The sequence below is a fragment of the Diceros bicornis genome, chromosome 7 (genome assembly GCF_020826845.1).
Source record: "Diceros bicornis minor isolate mBicDic1 chromosome 7, mDicBic1.mat.cur, whole genome shotgun sequence".
Lineage (NCBI taxonomy): Eukaryota > Metazoa > Chordata > Mammalia > Perissodactyla > Rhinocerotidae > Diceros > Diceros bicornis.
Window position 1 is genome coordinate 28,720,842 of NC_080746.1, and position 23,964 is coordinate 28,744,805.

Below are 23,964 nucleotides of genomic sequence, written 5' to 3' on the forward strand. Positions count from 1 at the left end.
ACAACTACCTTGTGGTGAAGGTGTTATGATCATCTTCATTTATATGATTATATATGCATAAGATTATATATATGGGTGTGCATATATATGTAAATATATACTATATATCTACAAAAATTGTGGTTTTTATAAAGATTATTTCTGCCCATAATGAAAAGTCAAGCAAATTATTCTGGGTAAAATAACCTTGAGTTACATTTTTTTCCCTAAGAAATGTGTTTCCTGGCATCTAATGCTCTTGTAGGGATGTTTGAAACTAGCCTGATTTGGTCCCTTCTGAAGGGACTTGCTTTTTTACTGCTTGAGAACCTGAAGAATTCTTTATTTAATCTTGAAGTTTAATAACCTTTTCCCCTGATACACTGCATGCCATTTTTTTTCTGAAGATTTAGTTCTCTCCTTATTTCACAGAAAGTGTCCTGTATTATATCTTTGAATAGTTTTGTATTTCATTTGTTTAGTTCTCTATTTCAGGAAAATGAGAGCAAAATACAAAATGATTAGATGCTGAACAGGTATTGGACAGTATGAGGAGCAAAGAGTAAGGACAAGTGTCATGTATAGAGTTCAAGATAATTACTGTTGAAGAAGTCAGAATGTCCAGGAAGCCCATCCCAAACGCTTCCCCTAAAGATCTCTTTAATGTGCATCAGCCATCGTAGAATCCTTGCAACAATACAGTTAGAGAGCACTACTCCCTTTAACTGTTCCTTTAAATTAGTATTTAACTATAATTTAGTGTGAATTTACTATGTGCAAAATTCTGTAAAGACATTAATACTCTAATTCAAAATCTAAAATTTTTTTCCACCAAATTTTTATTTAAGAAAGGTTTAAGTCCCCAGAAAAACTGGTAACTAGCAAAATGGATTTTTAATATCTAGGTTTACTGATTGTTAATATTTTACTATTTGAAATTAAATTTCACCACCTTATCCCTAAAATTTCAGCGTCTCCTAAGAACAAGATTCATCTACACATTATCAACCCCCCAAAATTTAACTTTGAAAGTATATTACCTAAAATGTAATTTATGTTCAAATTTCACCAATTGTCTCAAAAATTTTGAATTTTGTTTATAGCTTATCCCCCCTAGGATCCAACTGAATATCACACGTTATATTTACTTTTCATGTTTCTTATAGTCTCCTTTATTCTAAACAGCTTCCCATTGTTGTTTTTATGACTTTTAACATATTTTTAGGAGTTCTGTGATCTGGATTTTTCTGATTGTTTCATCACATATAGGATTAGGTTACGGTTTTTGGCAAGAATATTGGGATAGGTGATGTTGTGTACTTTCTATTGCATCACATCAAGAGAAACATAGTATCAGTTTATCCTATTCTTTGTAATGTTAACTTAGATCACTTGGTTAAGGTATTGGCTGCTGTATCTCTCCACTGAAAAGGTAACATTCATTTGGTAATTAACAAGTTATCTGTAGAGTGACATTTTGGACCATGTGAACATATCCTATTCTCCAATAACCTTTCACTCAATGGATTTAATATTCATTAATGATGCTTGCCTGAATCAATTATTACACTGGCACAATGGCAATTTTCTAATTCTACCCTCTGGTCTTTTTAAGCACAACTGTGACCTCATTCAGAAGAATCTCTAGCTATCCCAAATATGCTGGGCTTCTTTTTTTCTGTCTAGTGGATTAGAATGAGATCTGTATAATAGAAAGACATAAATATTGATAGATGTCTGATGAACACCAGGAACACAGATAAAATGTACCTATGTTCATCAGCTCTGTAACTCTTTCCAATCTGGAAGGGGAATTCAACCAGTGTGTGAATAATCTTTAAGGAAAACAAAGACAATCCATATAACATGTTTTTCTCCAGTACTAAGCCGTGGATATGTTTCTCTTCCTTCAAGTAAAATCTAAAGAAACACCCAATTGCAAATATTAAAGCTATGCCAAAAGATAAGGAAGAGTAATACTCTAAGGACTCAGAAATTGATTCATTGCAGGAAAATGGAGAGTATTTTAGAAAATATCTGCCTCAAGTTTTTTTGTTTTGTTTTTGTTTGTTTATTTTTTTTGCTTTGCTCTTTTAAATAAGAAGAGAGTATTGCTTCTATGAAACACAAGCCAGCTGCTTTCTAATTTAGTTGGTCTGGGGTGGACCCTGGACATCGATATTTTAAAGTATTTCTAGATGATTTTAATGTGGAGCCAGGGATGAGAGCCTTTAGGGGAAGAAGAAGTAACTCCAGCTTGAAAGATGGGTGGAATCTGGACATGTGGAGATTGAGGGTGGTAACTCCAAGTGAAATGAAAAGCATGAACAAAGGTTAACCTACTGATGGCAGAGATTTGCTTTTCTTTTCCCCATATGAGACCTTTTTTTCTGGCATGTTTACCTGACACGTAACTTGAAAGATGACATAATAATGTTCACTCATTTGTAAGACTCACAGGCAGGAGAAGTCCTGTGATTTTGTTATTTAGGGAAGAGTAAGATACTATTCTTGATAATGTCCTGCAGCTTATCATTTGTAGCACAACAAGCCCTTTCACTCCAATCCTATTAGACAGGCCCATTTGTATAAGGAAATTACACTCTTTGCTGAGTGGCAAGATATTAAGCAAAACATGGTTTATTGAAAACATATTCTGATATAGCAAAGATACTGGAAAACAGCAAAAAAGTCCAAGCTTGGTTTTCATGGTTCTGCTTTAACAACAGGCTTAAAAAGTGAATTTCAAGCCTGTAAATATTGGTTATAAGGCACGAGAAACATAATGTAAATATTCTGAAGGACTAGTAATCAAGAACAGTGAGTCAAAATATCTACCAAATGAAAAGCATAAAACTAACCGTGTTAGGGCTTCAGATTAGAGTAAGGTTTCAATTTTGATATCCACTGAGAAGAACCAAATTGAAGATGAATATGAGTAAATATTGACAAGTCAAACAATTGAATTTGTCTGGTAATAAACGTTTCTTGGGTTTCAAACATATTCCTAATCTAAAAATATGCATGCTATGTAAAAAGATAGATCCTTTGGAAATGTTTTCTGTTCCTGTATTACATTTTACAAAAGTGTAAGTTTTAGAGAATCAGATAAGCAGAATGGCAGGCATTATGGACTCTTGAGGCTAAAAATATGTATATCTGCAGATTTCAGAATACAAAGGAAAAGTAATATCAGCCAAATTTGAAATATAAATACTGTTTTTTCTTTGCATTTGAAAACGTTGCTTAGGAGTTCTTTATAAGAAGATAGTTACTTTAACAGTGCCCTCCATCAGGATTATAAGATGATGACCCCATGTTCCACCCCATTTCCTGAAAAGTTCTAGATGCCCTTAGATGGGTCCTATAGTGCTGGAACTGAACAACCTATGTAAAAATAAATAGATTTTTCTCATAATTTTCAAAGCAACATGACATTTCAAAATAGAGATAGGAAGAAGAGAAGGAAAAAAATCGGAGGCAATAAAGTGGTAAGAATAACTGGCTATAATGTTAGGAGACCTAGATTCTAGTCGTGTCTTGGTCACCAACTAGATAATGACTTCGGGTAAATCATCTTACCTATTGACTTCATTTAGTAATTTATGAATGTTTAAAGAAATAGAATATTTTCGCTCTTAAATGAAACCTTACTTGAAGTCATAATATGTAAAAGAGATGCAAGTAAAGATGCAGAGGAGAAGTCCTTGAGGCCTACCCTCTCAGCCTTCCCCTTGCTTCTGAGACCCACTCTGAGGCACTGCCACAGATGTCCAAGGACCTTGATACTCAAAGTGTGGTCTATAACCAGCAGCATCAGCTGGTTGGAGAAGCAGATTCTCAGAATCCAGTTAGAAATGGAGAATCTCAAACCCCAGTGCAACCTGCTAAATCAGAATCTGTGTTCTAATAGACCCTCAGTGATCTGTTTCACAAGAAAGTTTGAGAAGCCCTGCTCTAGAGATTCATGAAACTCTATCTGAGTTTAATTTTGCCCTTTGACACACCACACTGACGGATTCTCAGCTGGAAGCCCAGTGGACAAGAAGAACAAGAAGTAGTGTCAGCAATGCCATTTTTAGAGCCTTGGAATCTAGAATGCAGGTTTTTTTATTTCACAGACAGTCCATTGTTCTGTCCATTCCACAACATTATCTCAAAGAGGGGGACTATATAACGGTCTTTATGTATGTTAATGTACCAGTCAAGGGGCCGACAGGAACTTGATGGCATACTCAACGGAGATAATTGAAGAGCCTTTTTAATAGATGGGCTATTTACAGAGTTCTGGGCAGGGTTAAGAGAACCAATAAGGGATGGTGAAGGACCCAGCAACTAGCAGTGGTGAGAACCATGAACACTCCTAATCTTGATGGAGCAAGGAAAGAGACGGTACCTTGGGAGAGCTTTAACTAGAAAGGGCTCACTATGGGAGCTCTTGCCTTAGGTGGAAGGATACAACCACTGCCAAACCACAGATCAGCATGGAGCAAACCAGGAGAATAAATAAGCCATACTTTCTTTCCTTTCCTACTCTGATCACTTGCCCGTGGCTATCACTGGCCAAACCCAACTGGAAACCAGAGTGCAAGGGAGCTAGTTGATGTATTCCATACAATCTATCCTCCTGGGGCACAGCACAGGATACAGAAAGTTGGAATGTGATTCCGGAGAGCAAATTCAGAATATCTAACGAAGTAAATAAAATGGTTGGATTCGTAACTAGGATAATAATAGGATAACAGATAAATCAAGTAAAATTTTAATGGAAAGATTTGTTTGCATATATGTTTATATACTTAGGTATATATGTATGAATGTGTGTTAAATATCAAGAAGAATTGTCTAAGGAACAGTAAGATGTAGCAGAATGTGTGCTTCAAGAAGAAATTTTTATACTTTCTTATGCTGTGAAAAGTTTTAAACGAGAATTATGGCAATTTATTTAACACACTATTTGCTAGGTACTATTAAGGACGCTTAATAAAATACATCTGGAATATACATATGGAGTGGAATGATTTATTCAGTTGCATTCATTCAGCCAATATTTATTAAGCACCTACTATATACCAGGCAATGTCAAGAATGATATGGTTCCTGTCCACATAGAATTTATAATCCTGTTGGGAAGATAGACATTAATTATAGTTCGAGTGAGATGAGTGTTTTGGAAAAAGAAATATAAAGTTCTTTGGGAATTTATAACAGATACACCTGACTTAGATTGGGAAGCCAAAAGAAGCTACCTTGAGGCATTGAGATCTGCAGTATAAGTAGGAAGTCAACCGGGTAATGGAGGGTAGGAATAGTGAAGGGCAGTTGAGTGGAGCAGCGGAGGTCAGGATGTATATGTGTATGTATGTGCAGTGCTCCAGCCAGAGCAGGTCATGTCTTCAAAAGGCCCAGAGAGGCAAGAGATCATGCTATGTTTAACAAACTGAAAGGAATCTGTTATAACTGGAGCAGAAAGCAAGGGGAGTGTGGTGTTTGGTCTTCATTTGAAAGCCGGGTGAAGCTACTGAAATATTTTAAGTAATGAATCACTTGATTGAATGGAAAAATTCTGAACATAAAATATTGAACTTCCTATTATTATCATTTCAGCTAAAACTTTATTTTAATTTATTGTCTACTTCTGAAGTTTTGCTGAGAAATAAGCACAGAAAGGCATTTTTCTCAAGACTTTCCCAGGTTTTATTTTAAATTTTTTTTCTAATGTAGGAAAATAGCTGAATTGTTCTGAATTTTCTGTCAGGGTTTGCTGTACGTTAAACATCTTTTTAAAGGAAATTCTTAATATGTTCTTTATTAACAATCTTATAAAGGTAAAACCATGTTTAATTAATTGTTGACAAAAGTAGGGTGCAAAAAGTATCATAGAATCATGTTGACAATTAGGAAGTAAATTTCATGTCTGTGTGTGTGTGTGTTTTATGCTTATGGCTGACAATTCTTAAGTCTCTTTATCAGTAAAAGCCCTTACCATCAGGTTCCTTCATTTAGTACCTCCATCATTTGATATTTCTGTGACAATGCAGTCATTTTGCCTTTCTGGAGAGGGTAACTCATGACCAATATGTATTTCTCTGAGTGTTAGACAACTGAAAAGGACATACAGAGTCCCTCTTGAGCTAGAACCATCTCTGCAGACACGATCATTTCATATAAACATTTATCGTAAAAATCCATCATAAGAGCACCGTCAGAAATGTTGGAGAGCCTGCCAATCATCTGTTTCTCCACATTTTTTCCAAGTGTCTTCTTTTACCACTACAGTATCCCTCATGGACACTAGGACAGAAAAATGAATGGTACAATCAACAGCTCTTTATTTCTTGCAATACCAATACTGTCATTGTTGGTGCATATGAGAGGTAATACCTTACTCTCAGACATGTGAATCTATACATGGATGGACATGTTTGAAGGAATGATTTCTTAACCAGCTTACAATGTCCTATTTTTAAGCTTTGTGGATTCAGTGGCTTATTTTAAAGCAGATGTTTTTCAAATCATGAAGAGACAGGAAAATTTGTATATAATAGGCTCTGCTCTTGCCAACTGTGGGATTACACTAATATGTAGTTTATAATAGATTAGAGTAGTTGTTCATAGTTTGGATTGTTCATAGGACTGGAAAAAGGCATGTTTCTGTCTGTGAATAAAATCTTAACATAAGATATGTGCTCGGAACAGAGTGGTTTGGTTTTGACAGGAGCATAGTGTGAGAGAGGATGCAAATGTTGGAATAAGATTGGATCTTGAAAAGGCTTGGAATGGTGACTAGACTGCATGTTCTACAACAGGCAAATAATGAAAAACTATTATTTCACAGACATAAAAAAGTACATTTCTCAGGAAGAAACTAATTATGCTCTGGGGGTCATTTATTTATATAGCAACATGGGAAGAATTACAATATAGCAGTAACTATAAATTTACATGTACTAACTTTTCACTATACTTTTCTCATTCATAATAATAATTTATCTTCTTTTACATCTATATGGTTTATAAAACATTTTCAATTACATCATTGTTTCTTCAATTCATCCAATAAAAAAAAAGTCATCTGGGATGCTTATGAAAAAGTAGCAACTACAATTGCTGTTGATATTATGTTATATTTCATAGACAATTTTTTTTAGATTTACCTACACTTTTCCAATTTCTTTTTTCCCCATCTTTTTCTCCTTCTTCCTAGACTGGGTTTCTTTTCTTTTTTTTTCAATAATACTTTTTTTTTTAAAGTTTCTTTTGTGTTGTTTATTGGTAGTAAACTCTCCTGGTCTGTATTTATCTCATTAGCATTTTTAAAATATAGCCTTTCTGAGGGCACCATTCTAGTATGACAGTTATTATTTCTCAGCCCATTGAAAACACTATTTCATTGTCTCTGGCTTCTGTTATTGCTGTCTGCTGGCAGTCTATCATTTGCAGGTGATCTTTTCTCGCTATGTGCTTTTAGGATCTTTGTCAAAGCTGGGTATTCTTCAAATCCAAGTGTCTAGTTCTGGATTTCCTCTTATTTATATTTCTTGGTGGGTGTTGTGCTTGATGTTGTGGGTTTATATTTTTCCTTAGTTCAGGAAGATTCACAATCGTTAGTGCTTTAAATATTACCTTTCCTCCATTTTCTCTATTCTCTCCCTCAGTTACTCTGCTTAGACTGAGGTTAGATTTCCACATTCTTTCTTCTATATCACTTGACCTCTTTTCCATATTTTCCACCTTTTGATCTCTCTGTGCAACATTTTACAGTGATTTCAGACCCATCTTCCAGTTCTAGTTCACCAGTTTTCTTTGGTGACATCTAATGCTCTGTTTAACTCACCTACTCTTTCATTTTGTTTAAATTTCAACCATTACATTTTTCATTTATAAAACTTCTATTTTCTTCTTTTTTAAACCTCCTTCATCAGTTTCGATTGTCTCTCATTGTTTGCATTTTTGCAATGCCACCTTTTATTTCTTTAAACATCCTATACATATTTTGCATACTAAATCTGAGACTTCAGTATCTGATGTTCTTGGTGGCTTAATCTATTGTTTTTTTTGTTTCTTCTGACTCCATTCCAGGTGGTTAGTTTCCCCATTAATTTTGTGATTTTTTATTGTTATCTTATATTTGACATTATTTTATTCTGAGGAAAATCTTGGAGGCTAAATTAAACGTGTATTCTACATGAGAGAAAGTTCATGTGTTTCCACAGAGATCCTGGGGTCATTGCAGACCTGGAACCACTTTAACCCCTTCCAGGGTCTCAGGTATAATCCAAGCATCTCAGGTTCAGCTCCCCCTCTTTGCTGCTAGTGTAAAGCTGAGTCTTCAGACCTTAGTGCTGATATTGGCATTTACGCTCAAACTACACTATCTTAAGTTTGCAAGTACAACTCACAGTTAGGATTTTTGCTTCGACGCCTTGGAGGTTTGCTTCACCTGTTTGAAGCCCAGCAATGCTATAAAATATTATGTTTTATGCAGGATCTTTTTTTTTTTTGCTTTTCAAGAGGCTATTTTAGAGTCTCTAAATTGGCCTACTGCTAGACGCTGAATGATAGGTCATTGTCTAAAACACAATAGCAATCTAGGAATTATCAAAATAGTTTGATCAATATAGATAAAACAAACTGGAATCTTTTAGAACAAACAAACAAAAACTAATTTGACATGGGATTTGTCCAGTTTAGTTATCTATACTGATTCTTGCTACTTTGTGCTCTTTGGATACAACCTAAATTATTGTATTAATAAAATATTGAAAGTGTTATTGTTTCACAGAAGAAGTAACTGGGCCCCTAGGAGACTACTACTGTATAGCTCTTCCTAAAATTTCTATTTTATTTATTCTAATATGTCCTAGAATATTCAAAGTAAGGGAAAAGAGAGAGTTGGTCCATTAAGAAATCAAAGACCTGAAGTAAGACAAAAGAAGTCATTTGTCCATTCTTCCATTGGTTAATAATCTTTATGCATTTATGCATGGTTATTTTCATATAGATTTATTTAATCTTTCCATTTACATTTATAGAGTGCCTACAATATGGCATGTACTATTCCACATGGTAGAAAACACAGGAAAGAACAAATAGAAATCTCTACACTTATGGATCTTGCACCCTATTATCAAGACAGACATAAACAAGGAAAAGTAGTAAAATAAATAGTATGGTAGATGGTATAAGTGCTAGGGTGAAAAACAAACCTTGGAAGAGGAATAAAGTATGGTGGGGTTACAATATTAGGTGGGTAGATGGATTTACTGATTCTGAGCACTTTAGTAATGAACCTTGGAATCTGAGCTGATATGTCACAGCCAGAACACTCCCATAATCAGGTGAACAGATTGTTTAGGAAAGTTAATGTTATGGATTGAACTGTGTCCCCCGAAAAAGATATGTTGGAGTCCTAGCCCCCAGTAACTCGGAATGTGACATTACTTGGAGATAGAGTCCTTACAGAAGTAATTAAGTTAAAAGGAGGCCATTAGGTTGGGCCCTAATCCAATATGACTGGTGTCCTGATAAAAAGGAGAAAATTTGGACACAGAAACTGACACATACTCAGGGAGAACGCCATGTGGAGATTAACGCCATGCTGCCAAAAGCCAAGGAACTACCAGAAGCTAGAAGAGAGGCCTTCCGGCGGAGCATGGCCCCACCAACACCTTGATCTTGGACTTCTAGCTTCCAGAACTGTGAGACAATACATTTCTGTTGTTCGAGCCACTCAATTTGTGGTACTTTGTTATAGTAGCCCTAGCAAGTGAATACAGCCAGTAATTCATTGTAATTAAAGCTTAACAGTATGTAGGACAATAGGACACGATGAGCTAAAGGGTTCTAAAACTTAGAGCCTGCTCTAAGCTAGGCAGTTTTTATTTAGCAAATATATAATATTATTATATACCAGTGACTATTCTAAGTACCTTGTAAATATTAACGAATATGTATCCAAATATCAATCTTATTATGTAGGTTCATTTATTATTCCCATTTTAAAGATGTGGAGTCACAGTTTGGCAATGCCATCTACTTCCCAAGAGAAGGAAAACATTCAAGCAAACGTCACATGACGGTGCAGAGATTCTTGGGCCTCATACAGGAGATTTTTCTGAGGGTTTCCCATAACACATGTGTACATATGCAATTTCTGAAAGTCCCTTTTTTGGTTATAGTGAAAGATGCAGGAAAAGAACATGCCCAAGATGAGAACACCCATGTTCTAGTCCCATCTCTATATGTCCTTAGCCACAGACCTTGGACACATCACTTAACTTTTCTCAGTCTCCGTTCTTACACTGACTCATACTGAGTTACTGTAAAATTAAATCACAGGATAAATTTAAATTTAAAAATAAACATCAAAAAAGAAATAAAGTCTCTAATTCATAGTTTGCCCTGGAGATTTTCATTTTTAGAGGGAATATCCCTGCAATATGCCCCAAATAATGTATTAATTTATATGCTTGGTAGATATATACATCTAAGAAACTATTTAAATTATTTACAGTATACTTGAAAGGCTTTGGCACCATCTTAATGGAATACAAGATATACATGTAATCCAGTTTCAAAGGGATAAAACATTGATATCAAGTTATAATTCATGATGATTCGTGTTGGATAAGCATAAAACCAACCATATATTAGTCATTTTAGCAAAGCTTTAGATTCAGACTTATAGAATGAACTATGTATTAATCTCAGGACTCTTCTTTTAATTCACTGATAGCATAGAACCTTAAAATGGGAATGATATTAATTAGAATAATAGTGAATATAATCAGATTGGATGGGAAAGAATCATGATGGATTCTTTTCACCAAGGTCCTAGCATGAAAGAAATTAAGTTTAGACCACTTCTCAGGTGTATGATGGAGACGGAGGAAAGTGACCTTTTACCAAGACCTATCAGTGTATCAGTCAAGGTAAATAATGCTAGTTGCTGTAACAATCTTCAAATCTCAGTCCCTTCACACAGTAAAGATTTATTTCTTGCTCACATTGTAAGCCTGGGGCAGGTTACGTGTCTCTTCTGAGCAGCCCTGTTGCAAGAGAGACTTCAGAACCCGGGCTCCTTCTTCTGATTTCAGCATCTTTGGCGCATGGTCTCCATGGCTGCAGGGGAGAGAGTAGAGAGAGGACTGGAGAATCACATGGGGCTAGGCTCACATTCCAATGGTCATAACTCAGTCATTGGCCTTGACCTGACTAGATCCTCGTCAATCCCCTTTTGCTCTCTGCTGTAATCAGACTGGACCTTCTTCAGTGCCCTAAAGGTGCTATTCTCTCTTTTCTCCTGGGCCTTTGAACGTTCCGTCACTCATCTTGGAACACTTTCCTTGCCATATCTCAGTAACTCCTATGCTTTTCACTACCATAGACAGCCGCCAAGGCATGTTTCTCCAGTTAAATGCTATTATCTTGACAAGGAATTTTTACACATTGTTCATGTTCATGGGAATGTTTACAAAGACAAATTCTGATGATGTGTGTCTGAGACATTTTGCGAATGCAAAGTCAATCTTCATCATGATATTTTAATTACTGTAGCATTTTGTATGGTTTGTGAAACTTTTTTTAATTGGTGAAACATAACTCATTTAAATAGAAATCTATTTACAGATATTTAAGTTGTTTCTAGTTTTTCGTGTTACCGAAAATGCTACAATGAATAAAGGGATGTATTTTTAATCCATGTTCCATGCCTATTCAATATAGCTTCATAAAATGTATTATCATCATAGTTTCTTCAACATAATTACATTATCATTTCCTATTTGTAGTATCTCTCTAGCACCAGCCAGAATGATCATTATCGTTGTCATAGTGCTTAATAACAACAACAATAATAATTGACAGTAATTATTGAGTGCATGCATATGTGGGTCCTAGATTAGGCTTTTTATATGTATTATCTCATTTAAATTTTATCCTAATGCTATTCCATTAAAATTGTCATTATCCCAATCTTACAGATGAGATTGCTAAGGCCTTGAGAGGTCATGTGATCTGCCTATGATTACTTGGCCAGCAAGTGGTGGAACTAGGCTTTAAACTCAGATCATTTTTAGTTTCAAAGCTCTCACTCCTTTCATCCCTCTACACTATATCTGGAAAGAACACTGGGTTAGGCAGTCCAGGATCCATCAAGTCTCCCTAACTTATCAACTGTATGATCTCTGGCAACTCACTCAACCCTCCCTGTTCTAAGTTTCCCCAATTACAAGCACCTTGATTATGTGCTCCTTACAACATCAGGACAAAATGCAGCAATGTCTGTGGAAACATTTTGAAAATTCTCCATGCTATACAAATCCAAGGGATAATTAAGAGATGTTATTTGGTCACAAGTAGGCTTTATTTGTCAAGTGGACCTTTAGCAAACACTAAGGATATGCCCAGAAAACTCAAATCTCCAAACTGGATAACAAAATAAACATAATTCTTCTCACAAAATGTAGTAGTGCCAATGAAAAAATGTAAGGGACCCCTTCACATCTTTAATGTTTCCACAAATACAGAGGAAAGTCATTCATAAAGTGGTTAAAACAGATACTATCCAGAGCATTTGTTGAAACAGTTTTGTGATTCCCCTTTAATTAATATATTTATAGGCTATTTCATGGACTTGTTCTTGTTCTAGCTCTGAGCCATCACTGAACTTCACATGCTACTTTTTATTTTATTCGAAATATATTTTATGACAGAAAACCATCTACAGTGAGGCTGTGTATGTCAAGAGATCTGGGTTCAAGTCTTTGCTTTTGTAACCCCATGCAAGTTGTCCCTCCTCTCCATTCCTCATTCTCTTCATTTACATTTATGAGGTGGGTGGATTGGACAGATGATATTTGAGACAATAGTTCCCAAGTCTAGCCAATTTTAAGATTTACATGTAGGTCGTATAAAGAAACAAAGTCCATTTCTGAGCCCAACAACAGGGGGTTCTGATTCAGGAGATTTGAGGTAGGTTCAGAATCCACTATGAGGTTAGCTGACAGTTATTGAAGACTAATTTGTGTCAGGTATTGTGCTCAACATGGTATACAGGCCTGTTTGTATTTATATCATTACAACTGTTTGAAGTAAGTACTATTTTCATTCCCATTATGATATATTCCAAGTTTTTAATTGCCTGCTCGTTCCTTTACAGTTTCTTGGTACTTGCTTGTCTTTGTGATTGTATTCTTACTTATAGATGTGTAGCTGCTCTATATTCTGAATGTGACAATTCCCGTATCTGCAGTGTTTGGAGATCTAAATCTAGCATTCATTGTTTCTTTGCTTTCATTCATTGCTTGAGCTTAATCATGTTGAGAATCTTAAGAGCCTAATCTGGGGAAATTTTAGATGCCAGCCACGGAGAACCCCTCCAGCCTTCTTTGAGGATGGTGCTTCAGCTCAGGAATCTCTGATGAGGCTTCCTAACCTTACACCTGTCCCAAGTCTCAGAATCCCAGTAGCACTGTTCTCTCCACATGGGTCTCCGGGCAGCCTGGCTTCTCTCTGCCCTTGCCAGGGGCAGATTAAGGTTTCGCTTTTTCTTTGTGTTTTTGTTTGTTTTGTTTTAGTTTGGTTATTTCTTTTCTGGTGTGTACACGTGTCGGGGGGGTCCTTGGAAACCCCTCCTACCTCTTAAGATCGCCAGTGCCTCAAAAGTATGTTTTATCAAGATGTATTTGTTATGCAGCAGGAGGGTCCCTCAGCTCTCCATAACTTATCCTTTTCTTTTTCATTTTTTAAAGTAATATATATATCCTCTGTCAGAATAGCTTCATGAGGGCAGAGACCATGACTGTCTTAAACTCAGTTCTATCTCTAGTACTCAGTAAAGTTCTTACACATATTTTCTCACATCTTTTATGTGACATTGTTAAAAGCAAAAAAAATCTGTGTGACCCAAATATTAGTTCATTTCTTACCCAAAAACAAATGAAAAATAATACCTAGATCAAATGATGGATTGAATATTGGAGCCACAAATTTTACTTCAGAGCTATGCTATCCAATACATTACTCAGTAGCTACATGTGGCTATATGCATTTTAATTTAAATTATTAAAAATCAAATAAAGTTTAAAATTTAGTTCTTCAGTTACACTAACTATATTTTCATCATTACAGAAAGATCTATTGAATAACAGTCCTCTCTGTAACAATCTTCCGCATAAAAACTAAGTTCTGCAGCTCTCCGTATTTCTTTAGCCATGGTGTATGCCATAGACTAAGCAGCTGCCTTATTCCATTGGAAAATTCCTTCTGCACTCTAATATCCTTAATTCTGATTACCCAACAGCCAGGATTCTTAGTGTGTAACAATGAGTTTTGCCAACCTGGGTTTAAGCACAAGCTCTAGTTACTTCTTTTAAATATTGAATGCAATTGAGTCAAAATGCAAAAACACTATTTCTATTACTAAGCAATATATTAAATAGCCACCCCTGATCTCCCATCCTACCCCTGATTCACAGGAATGAAATAAGATGTGGGAGAACAAATATTTTAACATGAAGGCACACGCATACAACACACACATAAAAATAATGTATAATTGGATAATTGGAAATTAGTTTTTCTTTTTTAGACCTTATCAGAATATCCTCATGTTAAATTGGCTGGGTCAGAATGACCAATATTTTTTACGCTGGGTCAGAATGGCCAATATTTTTTACACATCCAAATGGCTCTCTATTACTATATAGAGTCTTCATTTATCCTTATGTAACAGTGTGTTAGTGCTTTGTGCAAAATCATTTTTGTAGTATTTCCTTGAAGAAAATGTGGAATTTCCTTTCTTTGCAGAATATTTTTGTGGTGGTCCCAAAAATTTATTATAGCCTTTTGAAGCGTAGTTTTGTAAAATGGATGTGTAGAAATACAACCAAAATCCCCTATGGGATATGTGAGTGACAGTGTGGTGACAAAGACACCCTAGGGGTGCAGCTAACTGCGAGAGTTGAAACAAGGAAGACTTTCAGTGCTGTTCCTTTAATGTGTGTGATTTACTAATTGTGTGAATGTGATGAAAAATAAAATCATTTGTACCCTTTGGGAAAAAAGGCAGTTTGTGTATACAGGGTATTAAAAACTGCATATCAATTTTATACTCCCCACATAGTGTGAAATTTAGTACTTGTTAAATAAAAAATGAATAAAGAATCTAAAATCAAAACATAAACATTTCACGTTTGGAAAATTTGCACAACAGAATGCCAAAACATTTGCTGATATAATTCTTTCAACTATAAAGCATAAACCTATTTCCTTTAAATATTATATGAACCCTACTGTGATTTGAAAAGAAAAGTGGCATCTAAACATGGAATATTAAATCGACTTGGTTATGTGGCTTACTGGCTTATCTATCAAAACAGAATTCAAATCCATTTTTACAATTAATTTCTGAGATTTAAAGAATAGCAATAAAACTAAATATAAACACATGGGAAAATAAAGCAAGCACAGAAAGATAAAGTGTCTGAAGGGTTATGTTTTTGCTTTTTTGCTGATTTCATCAATAAATGATATGAATTTTATTGTATCTCAGCTCAATAAATGCAACATTTCAATCTATAGAATAAATAATAGCATAATTAACTTCAGATGTTAATATTCCCCCAGATGCATATGCACTTTACTATTGAATTTACTGTTCAATTCAGTAAAAAAGCAAAGGTGTTCTGCTTAAATTCCTGCATGTTTAAAGTGCTTAGCATAGTACTGGCAGGTTGTAGATATTATTTAAATATTTATAAAACAGATGAATAAATGAATGAATGCTTTTAATTTCTTTTAAATTATGTTTAGTGTACTTAAGAATTTTTAAATTGCCTCTTTAAATAAGAATATTTAATGAAGGATTCTTGTCAGACAAAATCAAAACATTTTTTACAAATTTTTAAAAATTATACCTACTATAAATGCAGAAATAAGGTTGAAATTTTAAAAAATTAATAGCCCTCTGGGGGAATATTGGTTTTGTTTCAAAACACCTTATTTCTTAGGATAGTTACAGTCTGAGAATCAAAACACAAACAATTGAGTGATAGAAATAAATAAGCAAGCAAGGAAAACAAAAACCCTTCTACTTTATTAACTGAGCAGTTTTTCGCTCAGCATAATTCCCTACAGATTCATTCAAAATTTTGCCTATATCAATAGAATATTTCTCTATATTGCTGAGTTGTGTTCTCCATTTGGTTTAACCACCCACCTGTTGAAATACATCTGGATTTTTTCCAGTTTTTGACTATTATGAGTATGTCTTATGGTTATTGATTTCTAGTTTTACTCCATGTAGTCAGAGAACATATTCTGTATAATTTCAGTTTTTAAAATTTGTTGTGGTGTTTTTTATGTAGCCCAGGATATAGTGTATCTTAGTGTATGTTCCATGGCCTCTTGTAAAAATGTGTATTCTGCTGTTGTTGGGTGAATCATCCTATATATGTCAATTCGATCCTATTTGTTGATTTTGTTGTTCTAATCTGTATTAGTTTCCTGTGACTACCCTTAACCAATTACCACAAACTTGGCAACATAAAGCAACAGAAATTTATTCTTTCATAGTCCTGGAGGTCAGAATCTGATATCAAAGTGTGGATAGGGCCATGCTCTCTCCAGAGGACCTGGAGGAGAATCTGTTCTTTGACTCTTCTGGCTTCTACTGGTAGCTACTGGCATGCCTTGGTGTTTCTTGGCTGTGGTTGCACCACTCCAATCTCTGTCTCTGGTCTTCACATCGTCTTCTCCTCTGTGTGTGTATGTAATCTCTCTCTGCTTCTCTAAGAATACTTCTGATGAGTATCAGATGGTGTTATAATTTTTGTTTCAATCATCACATATGATTTAAACAACTCATGAGGAGAAGGATACTCTCTTGATATATTTCTAGTCTTTCTGTTCTTTTTTCCTTCCTGATGCTCTAAATGTCCTTATTTTCTTTCTGTTTGAAGATCTTTCTTAACCATTGTTTAAAGGTAGGTCTGCTAGGTCAAACACTTTTAGTTTTCATTTGTTGCAAATCTCTTTGTTTCCCCTTCACTCTTGAAGGATAGTTACCCCAGATATAGAATTTACAATTGACACTTTTTTTCTTTTGATATTAAAAAAAATATGCTACTTTCTTCATCGTAGTTTCAGATGAGAAATCTACTGTCATTTGAGGTAGTGTTCCCTATAAGTAATGTGTTATTTCTCTCTGGCTGCTTTCAAGATATTTTCTTTGAACTTAATTTTCAGAAGTTTAATTATGGTGTGTCTTGAAGTGAGTTTCTTTGTGTTTATCCTATTTGAGCGTCGCATAGCTTGTTGAATCTGCGGGTTTATATCTTTCATCAAATTTGAGACATTTTCAGCCATTATTTCTTCAAATGTTTTTTCAACCCTACTCTGTCTCCTTCCCTGGGACTTCCATTATATGAATGATAGACCTTTTGTTATTATCCCACAGGTCTCTGAGTCTGTTTATTTTTTTTTTCAGTCTGTTTTCTCTCTTTGTTCAGATTGAGTAATTTCTATTGTACTAGCCTCAAATTCACTGATTCTATCCTCTGTCATCTCCACTGCATTGTTGAGCCAACTCATCAAGTTTTCTATATTTGTTGTATTTTTCAGTTCTATGATTTCTCTTTGGTTATTTTTATATCTTCCATAGCTTTACTAAGATTTTCTAATTTTTTATTCTTTTCAAAACAATTTGTAATTGCTTGTGGAAATGTTTTATGGTGGCTTCTTTAAAGTTCTTGACCGATAATTCCAATATTTGATTCATGTTAGTGTTGGCATCAATTAATTGCCTTTTCTTATTCAAGATGTGATTTTCCTGGCTCTTGTTATGGGTTAGTTTTGTATTCTATCCTGGACATTTTGGCTATTATGTTAGAAGACACTAGGTTCTGTGTAAAATTTTTATTTTAATAGGCAATTGCTCTGTTTAGGTTTGGCATGCGGGTCCTGGCCTACTTTTGCAGGCTGTAGTTGCAATGACAATGTAATTTTCAGAGCGTATATGGTGCTATTTTCATCTGGTTGGTTTATTTCATGCCTCTGGAGCTCCCACCTGTGCTTGTCAATGCTGCCTGAGGTGGCAGAACAAGCTCTCTGAGGCTAAGTATCATGCGAGGGAGGAGGTTTCTTGCCCGTGTAAATAATGTGTACTTCCTGGCTGGGCATTTATTGTGGCAGGATCCCTCTTGCTGGTGACTCCAGCCATGTGATGCTTTGGGTCGGGGTTTGTGAAAGGGAGAATCTCAGGACTGTGACGACACAGAAGTTTCTCGGACTGGGCACTTGTTTTCTCCTACTTTTTTTGCTAGAGCTAATTCTTCAAAAATGAATGTTATTCTGTGAGAACAAAGGCCCTTCTGGACACCAGGGACATATCATTCTGTTTGTGCTTTCATAAGTTATATCCCAGAGATCTGAAAGATCTGAAATCACGCTAGAAGTGACCTTTTTACTGAACTGAATTTAAGTACATAAGCATGCAAGTAGTTATTTTATCTACATCAATAGCAACAACTTCTCTCTTTTCAACTGCCTATTGTGAACATCTCATTAAAGTTATTTTGCCATCACATTGATTCATATTTAGAATTGTTATTTCCTCCCCATGCCTACCCATCATGCTTCCTCAGTGGTTAAGAGCGTGTCCTCTGGAGCCAATCCAACTTGGGTTTGAATGCTGACTCTGCTGTTTATTAGTTGTGTATTCTTAGCAAGTCTCTTAACCTCCCTAAATCTCATCTACAAAATGAGGAGAGTTATAGCTAGCATAAAGTAAAATTCAATAACAAAATATAAATTTAGTACTCAGCATAGTACCTAGCTGATAGCAAGGACTCAATTGATGTGTTGAGTTAGCGACAGGCATCGTCCTCATCACCATCATTACTATTATCATCTCCATTTATAGATAAAGAAACTGAGGCTTTGAACGGATAAGTTATTGAACCTAGGTCAGTTTGCACACTTAAATGTTAAGAGAGCTGGAATTCAAATCCAGATCTGACTTCTTCCAAATCCTTATTTCCTGACCATTATATAAGACTGCTACAAATGATTATCTTATAAGACTTGAATCTCCATGAGACCATAGGTTAGTCCATGTTCAGGATATTCAAAAATATAAGAGCAGGTAGTATACAGTTATATGACCTGGACATAGTTTATTTTCAATTAATTATTTATTATACTAGGAATATTTTCATAGAGATATCTATGCATAAACATAGAAATAACACGGGTCGTTTACCAGAAGCTGACAACCAAGCTTTGTGATAGGATGATTTTTAACCCTTTTGCCAAGAGTTGAATACTCCCCTGTATTTTATGCTTTACCAGTTTCTGAAATCTAATACATTTAAAGAGAGTATATTTTTCTTATGCCTTATGCTACTTCATTAAAACTTTAATATAATTTAGGATCCAATAAAAACTTAGAGAGATGTTTCAATTTAATGCAGTTTTCCACAAATCTCTTTCCTGTACATAAAAATATGTGGTTTCTATAATAGTTTTGCACATTGCTAAATTAATAAATGCAGATCATGTTGAATTTCTGAATTTATAATTATAGTGAAACAAAAATAATTCAAGAAGAATAATTTATGTTATTTTCCAATTAAAATAAAACTGAATTTATGACAGAGACACAAATGTTCCAATTGAATTTGCCCAATTATTAAATAAGGAAAAAATTTGCTGATGAAAAATATAAAAAAGGGAAGTTATTTTTTATTTTTTTGTGAGGAAGATCAGCCCTGAGCTAACATCTGCCAATCCTCCTCTTTTTGCTGAGGAAGACTGGCCATGGGCTAACATCCATGCCCCTCTTCCTTCACTTTATATGGGACACCGCCACAGCATGGCTTGCCAAGCGGTGCGTTGGTGTGCGCCCGGGATCCGAACCAGCGAACCCTGGGCCACCGCAGTGCAGCACATGCACTTAACCACTTGCACCACTGGGTTGGCCCCAAAAAAGGGAAGTTATTAACTGTGTGTATATGGTTTATACAAATATTTGGGCTTCTCTTTCATGAGTTGTTTTTATGTAGTGTAGGAGGTAAATTCAGCCTTTGCTGAATCAGAGATTTCACAAAACCAACTAATGGCCATATATAAATCAAGAATATATTTATGTTTTATATTTTTGAGATAGGAATATAACATCTTTATTCAGCTTCTTTGTAACTTAAAGAAAAACACTCTCATTTATTACATATAGCAAATAAATGTGATATTATTTATGCGTATACACATGTACTGATTCTATGATTAAAATAAAGGGGAGGGGGCACCCCGTGGCTTAGCGGTTAAGTGCACGTGCTCGGCTGCTGGTGGCCCAGGGTTCGGATCTTGAGCGTGCACCGATGCACCTCTTGTCAGGCCGTGCTGTGGCGGTGTCCCATATAAAGAGGAGGAAGATGGGCCTGGGTGTTAGCTCAGGGCCAGTCTTCCTCAGCAAAAATAAGAGGAAGGTTGGCATGGATGTTAGCTCAGGGCTGATCTTCCTCACAAAAAAAAAAATTAAAAAAAAATAATAGAGAGATGGAGGCAAAGGTAAAAAAGAAAAAGGTCCACTCGTGATGGGAAATAGAAAGAGAAGAGAAAGAAAAAGAAAAAAGAAGAACTGAAGAGGAAAATAAGGAAAACCAGTGATGAGAGAGAGAGATGGGCAACAGGAGAGAAAATGACCAAATGAAGAGAGGATGTTGAAAAAAAGAGTCAGTCCAAAGAACAAAGGGGAGAAGGAAGCGAGATGGAGAAGAAAAAGAAAATAATTCGAAAGAAATGTGAGGGGAGAAAGAAAAACCAGATAGAAGTTTAAATCTAAGAGCATCAGAGGTCTGCTTTTACCTTGAATCTTAAAAAAAAAAAAAACCTGATTTTTAACTATGAAGTTGTATATTATATATATCTTCCTTAATAATCTTTAATAATCTAACAGTGAGAAAGAATATATCATTGACAACACCCCTCCCCAAAAAAGCATATCAGGCATATAGAAAACAATCTGGAAATACTTTTCAGATCAATTATTTTCTTTGTATTCAAACCATAGCCTGAAGTCTTGTGAGAGCCCACCTTGAATGGGGAATTAAAGTGTCTTCTTCACTCTGTTCTCTGGGCTGTATAGATTTGGCTCCCTGCATACTGTGATATCTTTGAAGAAGGAACCTTATTCTATCTTTTTATGCTTCTCATCCAGAGCAATACTAGTAAATAGAAAACACTCAATGAATACTGCAATGAGTAAATTAGAGTATTACATATAAAAGGATGAAATACTGATCACTAGCAGAAACTTTACATAAGATAAAGTGAGCATTTCATTTCATAAAAATGATAACATCAAACAAGGAATCAATTTTATTTCCTTATATGGACTAGATCTTGGTGAATGCTGCAGAAGGAACAAAGTAAAACATATTTGCTGGCTTAAAAATCCAAATCTCAGTAGTTTTATCCCATATTTGTTCTATGCCTCTAGTTTCATCAACTAGTTCATGCTATGAAGAACAAAACAAATAAATTTTTTTTATATATATGAGCACATTCCATGTAGTAGTGGAAGGTGACACAGATGAAACTGATGCACCGTCTCACTTGGTCAACTCTCAGGCTGTTCTCTCCAGGAAATTACAACCAACTTCCTCTCCACGTGTGCTGAAGTACCTTATTCTAACCCAAATAACTACATTTGGATAGCCATATCCTAAGTCCACCTTCCTTTCCTACTATTGCTCATCCCCTATGAGTGTTCCTTAGGGCACCAAGCTGAGATGGCATAAGCCTGTGTTCACTAAGTTTTCCATTAAATATCAATTCCCCAAATTCTCCAGTCAAAGAGCACAGAAAGGAGGGATGGATTTAAATTACTACATCTTCAGATTCTTTATCTTATTAACTGAATTCCTTTATTGTTATCTCGATTTTGGGGGTTTATTTTTAGCTTATATTAAACATGCTAGTTAAGTGATAGTTATTTTCTGGTAATACTGGCTGAATGATATCTAGTTTAAATTTTATTTTTAAGACCAAGTGAATTGTCCGTTAATCTAGTCAGTGCAAAGACTACTATATTTTCAAAGGACTGTAACTAGTGGAAAAATGACTTATGTAAAGCCAAACAATTATTCTGATTCTTTTTAATCTGGACTTATTTTCTGAGTGTTATTTTAATGACAGTTACATGTGGTTATTTTGACAGATGGATTTATTCTAATTCTATTATTATTAAGCAGGTTGAATTTTTTTTTTTTTTTGTGAGGAAGACTAGCCCTGAGCTAACATCCGATTCCTCTTTTTTTTGTTGTTGCTGAAGAAGATTGGCCCTGAGCTAACATCTTCCTCTACTTTATATGAGATGCTGCCACAGTATGACTTGACAAGAGGTGTGTCGGTGCGCGCCCGGGATCTGAACCTGCAAAGCCCGGCTGCTGAAGCAGAGCACGCGCACTTAACCACTTGTGCCACTGGGCCGGCCCCCAGCTTGAAATTTTTTGAACTGGCTCATGAACCAGTTTTGTGATGTATCTGGGTATAGTTTCATGTAGAATGAAACTGTTTTCTTGTTTCATTTCTCGTTGATCTCACTTTCCATTTCATCGGGGTCTTTAGAAAGTGGCCAAGTGGGAGTCAATAACAAATGTTTCTATTTAGAACCATAAATTTTACACTGGCTGTAAATCATATTTAAATTTGCTTATATGAAAGCAGAAAGTCAGTGAAGCTAATAAAACACTTATTTTTCTTTCTCTTCATCAAATAAATTAATTTTTGTGAACCTACTATGTGAAGAGCACTGATCAAAATTCCATGTTAATTTTGCAGGTGATGGAAGTCAAAGGACAAATGATCCATGTCCCAGAATCAAATTCCATTTTGTTCTTGGGCTCTCCCTGTGTGGACAAGTTGGATGAACTCATGGGCCGAGGGCTGCACCTCTCAGACATCCCTATCCATGATGCCACCCGAGATGTCATTTTGGTTGGCGAGCAGGCAAAGGCCCAAGATGGCTTGAAGAAGAGGATGGATAAATTAAAGGCAACTTTAGAAAGAACTCACCAGGCCCTGGAAGAAGAGAAAAAGAAAACAGTGGATCTTCTATATTCTATTTTCCCTGGCGATGTAGCCCAGCAGTTGTGGCAAGGGCAGCAAGTGCAGGCCAGAAAGTTCGACGATGTCACCATGCTCTTTTCAGACATTGTTGGCTTCACAGCCATATGTGCCCAGTGTACTCCCATGCAAGTGATCAGCATGCTGAATGAACTGTACACCAGATTTGACCACCAGTGTGGATTTTTGGATATTTATAAGGTAATGGGGTTTAGTTACTTATATATAAATATTTTTAATAGTAAATTGTCATCTTAATTAAATTGCAAAAATACAATCTTCTTTTTCTATTTAAACTTGATAGTAAATGGTGGATATCTCTTTAATTTAGAAATATTTATATAGAATACAAGTATTTCTGCTTTATGAGTAAACTTTCTTTGTGAGTTGATTTATACTATTGACATAGGTAACTGTGAATCATGATATTGCTCAGTAAGGAAAAAGTCTGTGCAGCTAGTCCTCTCAATTAATTATCATTAAAAAATTAAACTTGCTGATTTCTTAGAGAGCAAGATTCCAATATAAACTAAGAATTTTATGTTGGCAATTAAAAAGAAACAAGTTATGTTAAAATATGCATTGCACTATCAGTTAAATCATAGTTAATCAGAATTTTGCACTTCATTGTCAGTTAGGTGACGTCCCTCTAATTCTGAAAGAATACGTGTAAATATTCTAGCTGTTGCCAAAATGACCAGTGGTTTTTGGTGGAAGCACCTTAATTTTCCAAGCTACATAATGGAAGAGCTTTGAAAATGGTTACCCTTTGTCAGTCTGAGATGGTGAACTCCTTATTAATTTCTTATTAAAATCATCTTGAGTGATTCACCCCCATATCTACCTAATGAATAA

The 23,964-nt window shown here is 35.3% G+C and overlaps 1 protein-coding gene across 1 annotated transcript in view; it reads left to right on the forward strand.

Annotated features, from left to right (window-relative positions):
• Positions 1–23,964, forward strand: part of GUCY1A2 (guanylate cyclase 1 soluble subunit alpha 2) — a 274,966-nt gene that overhangs the window by 148,354 nt on the left and 102,648 nt on the right. The window contains exon 5 of the mRNA XM_058545304.1: positions 22,825–23,310. Coding sequence (XP_058401287.1) covers positions 22,825–23,310 — 486 coding nt within the window. The remainder of the gene's footprint in view (positions 1–22,824; positions 23,311–23,964) is intronic.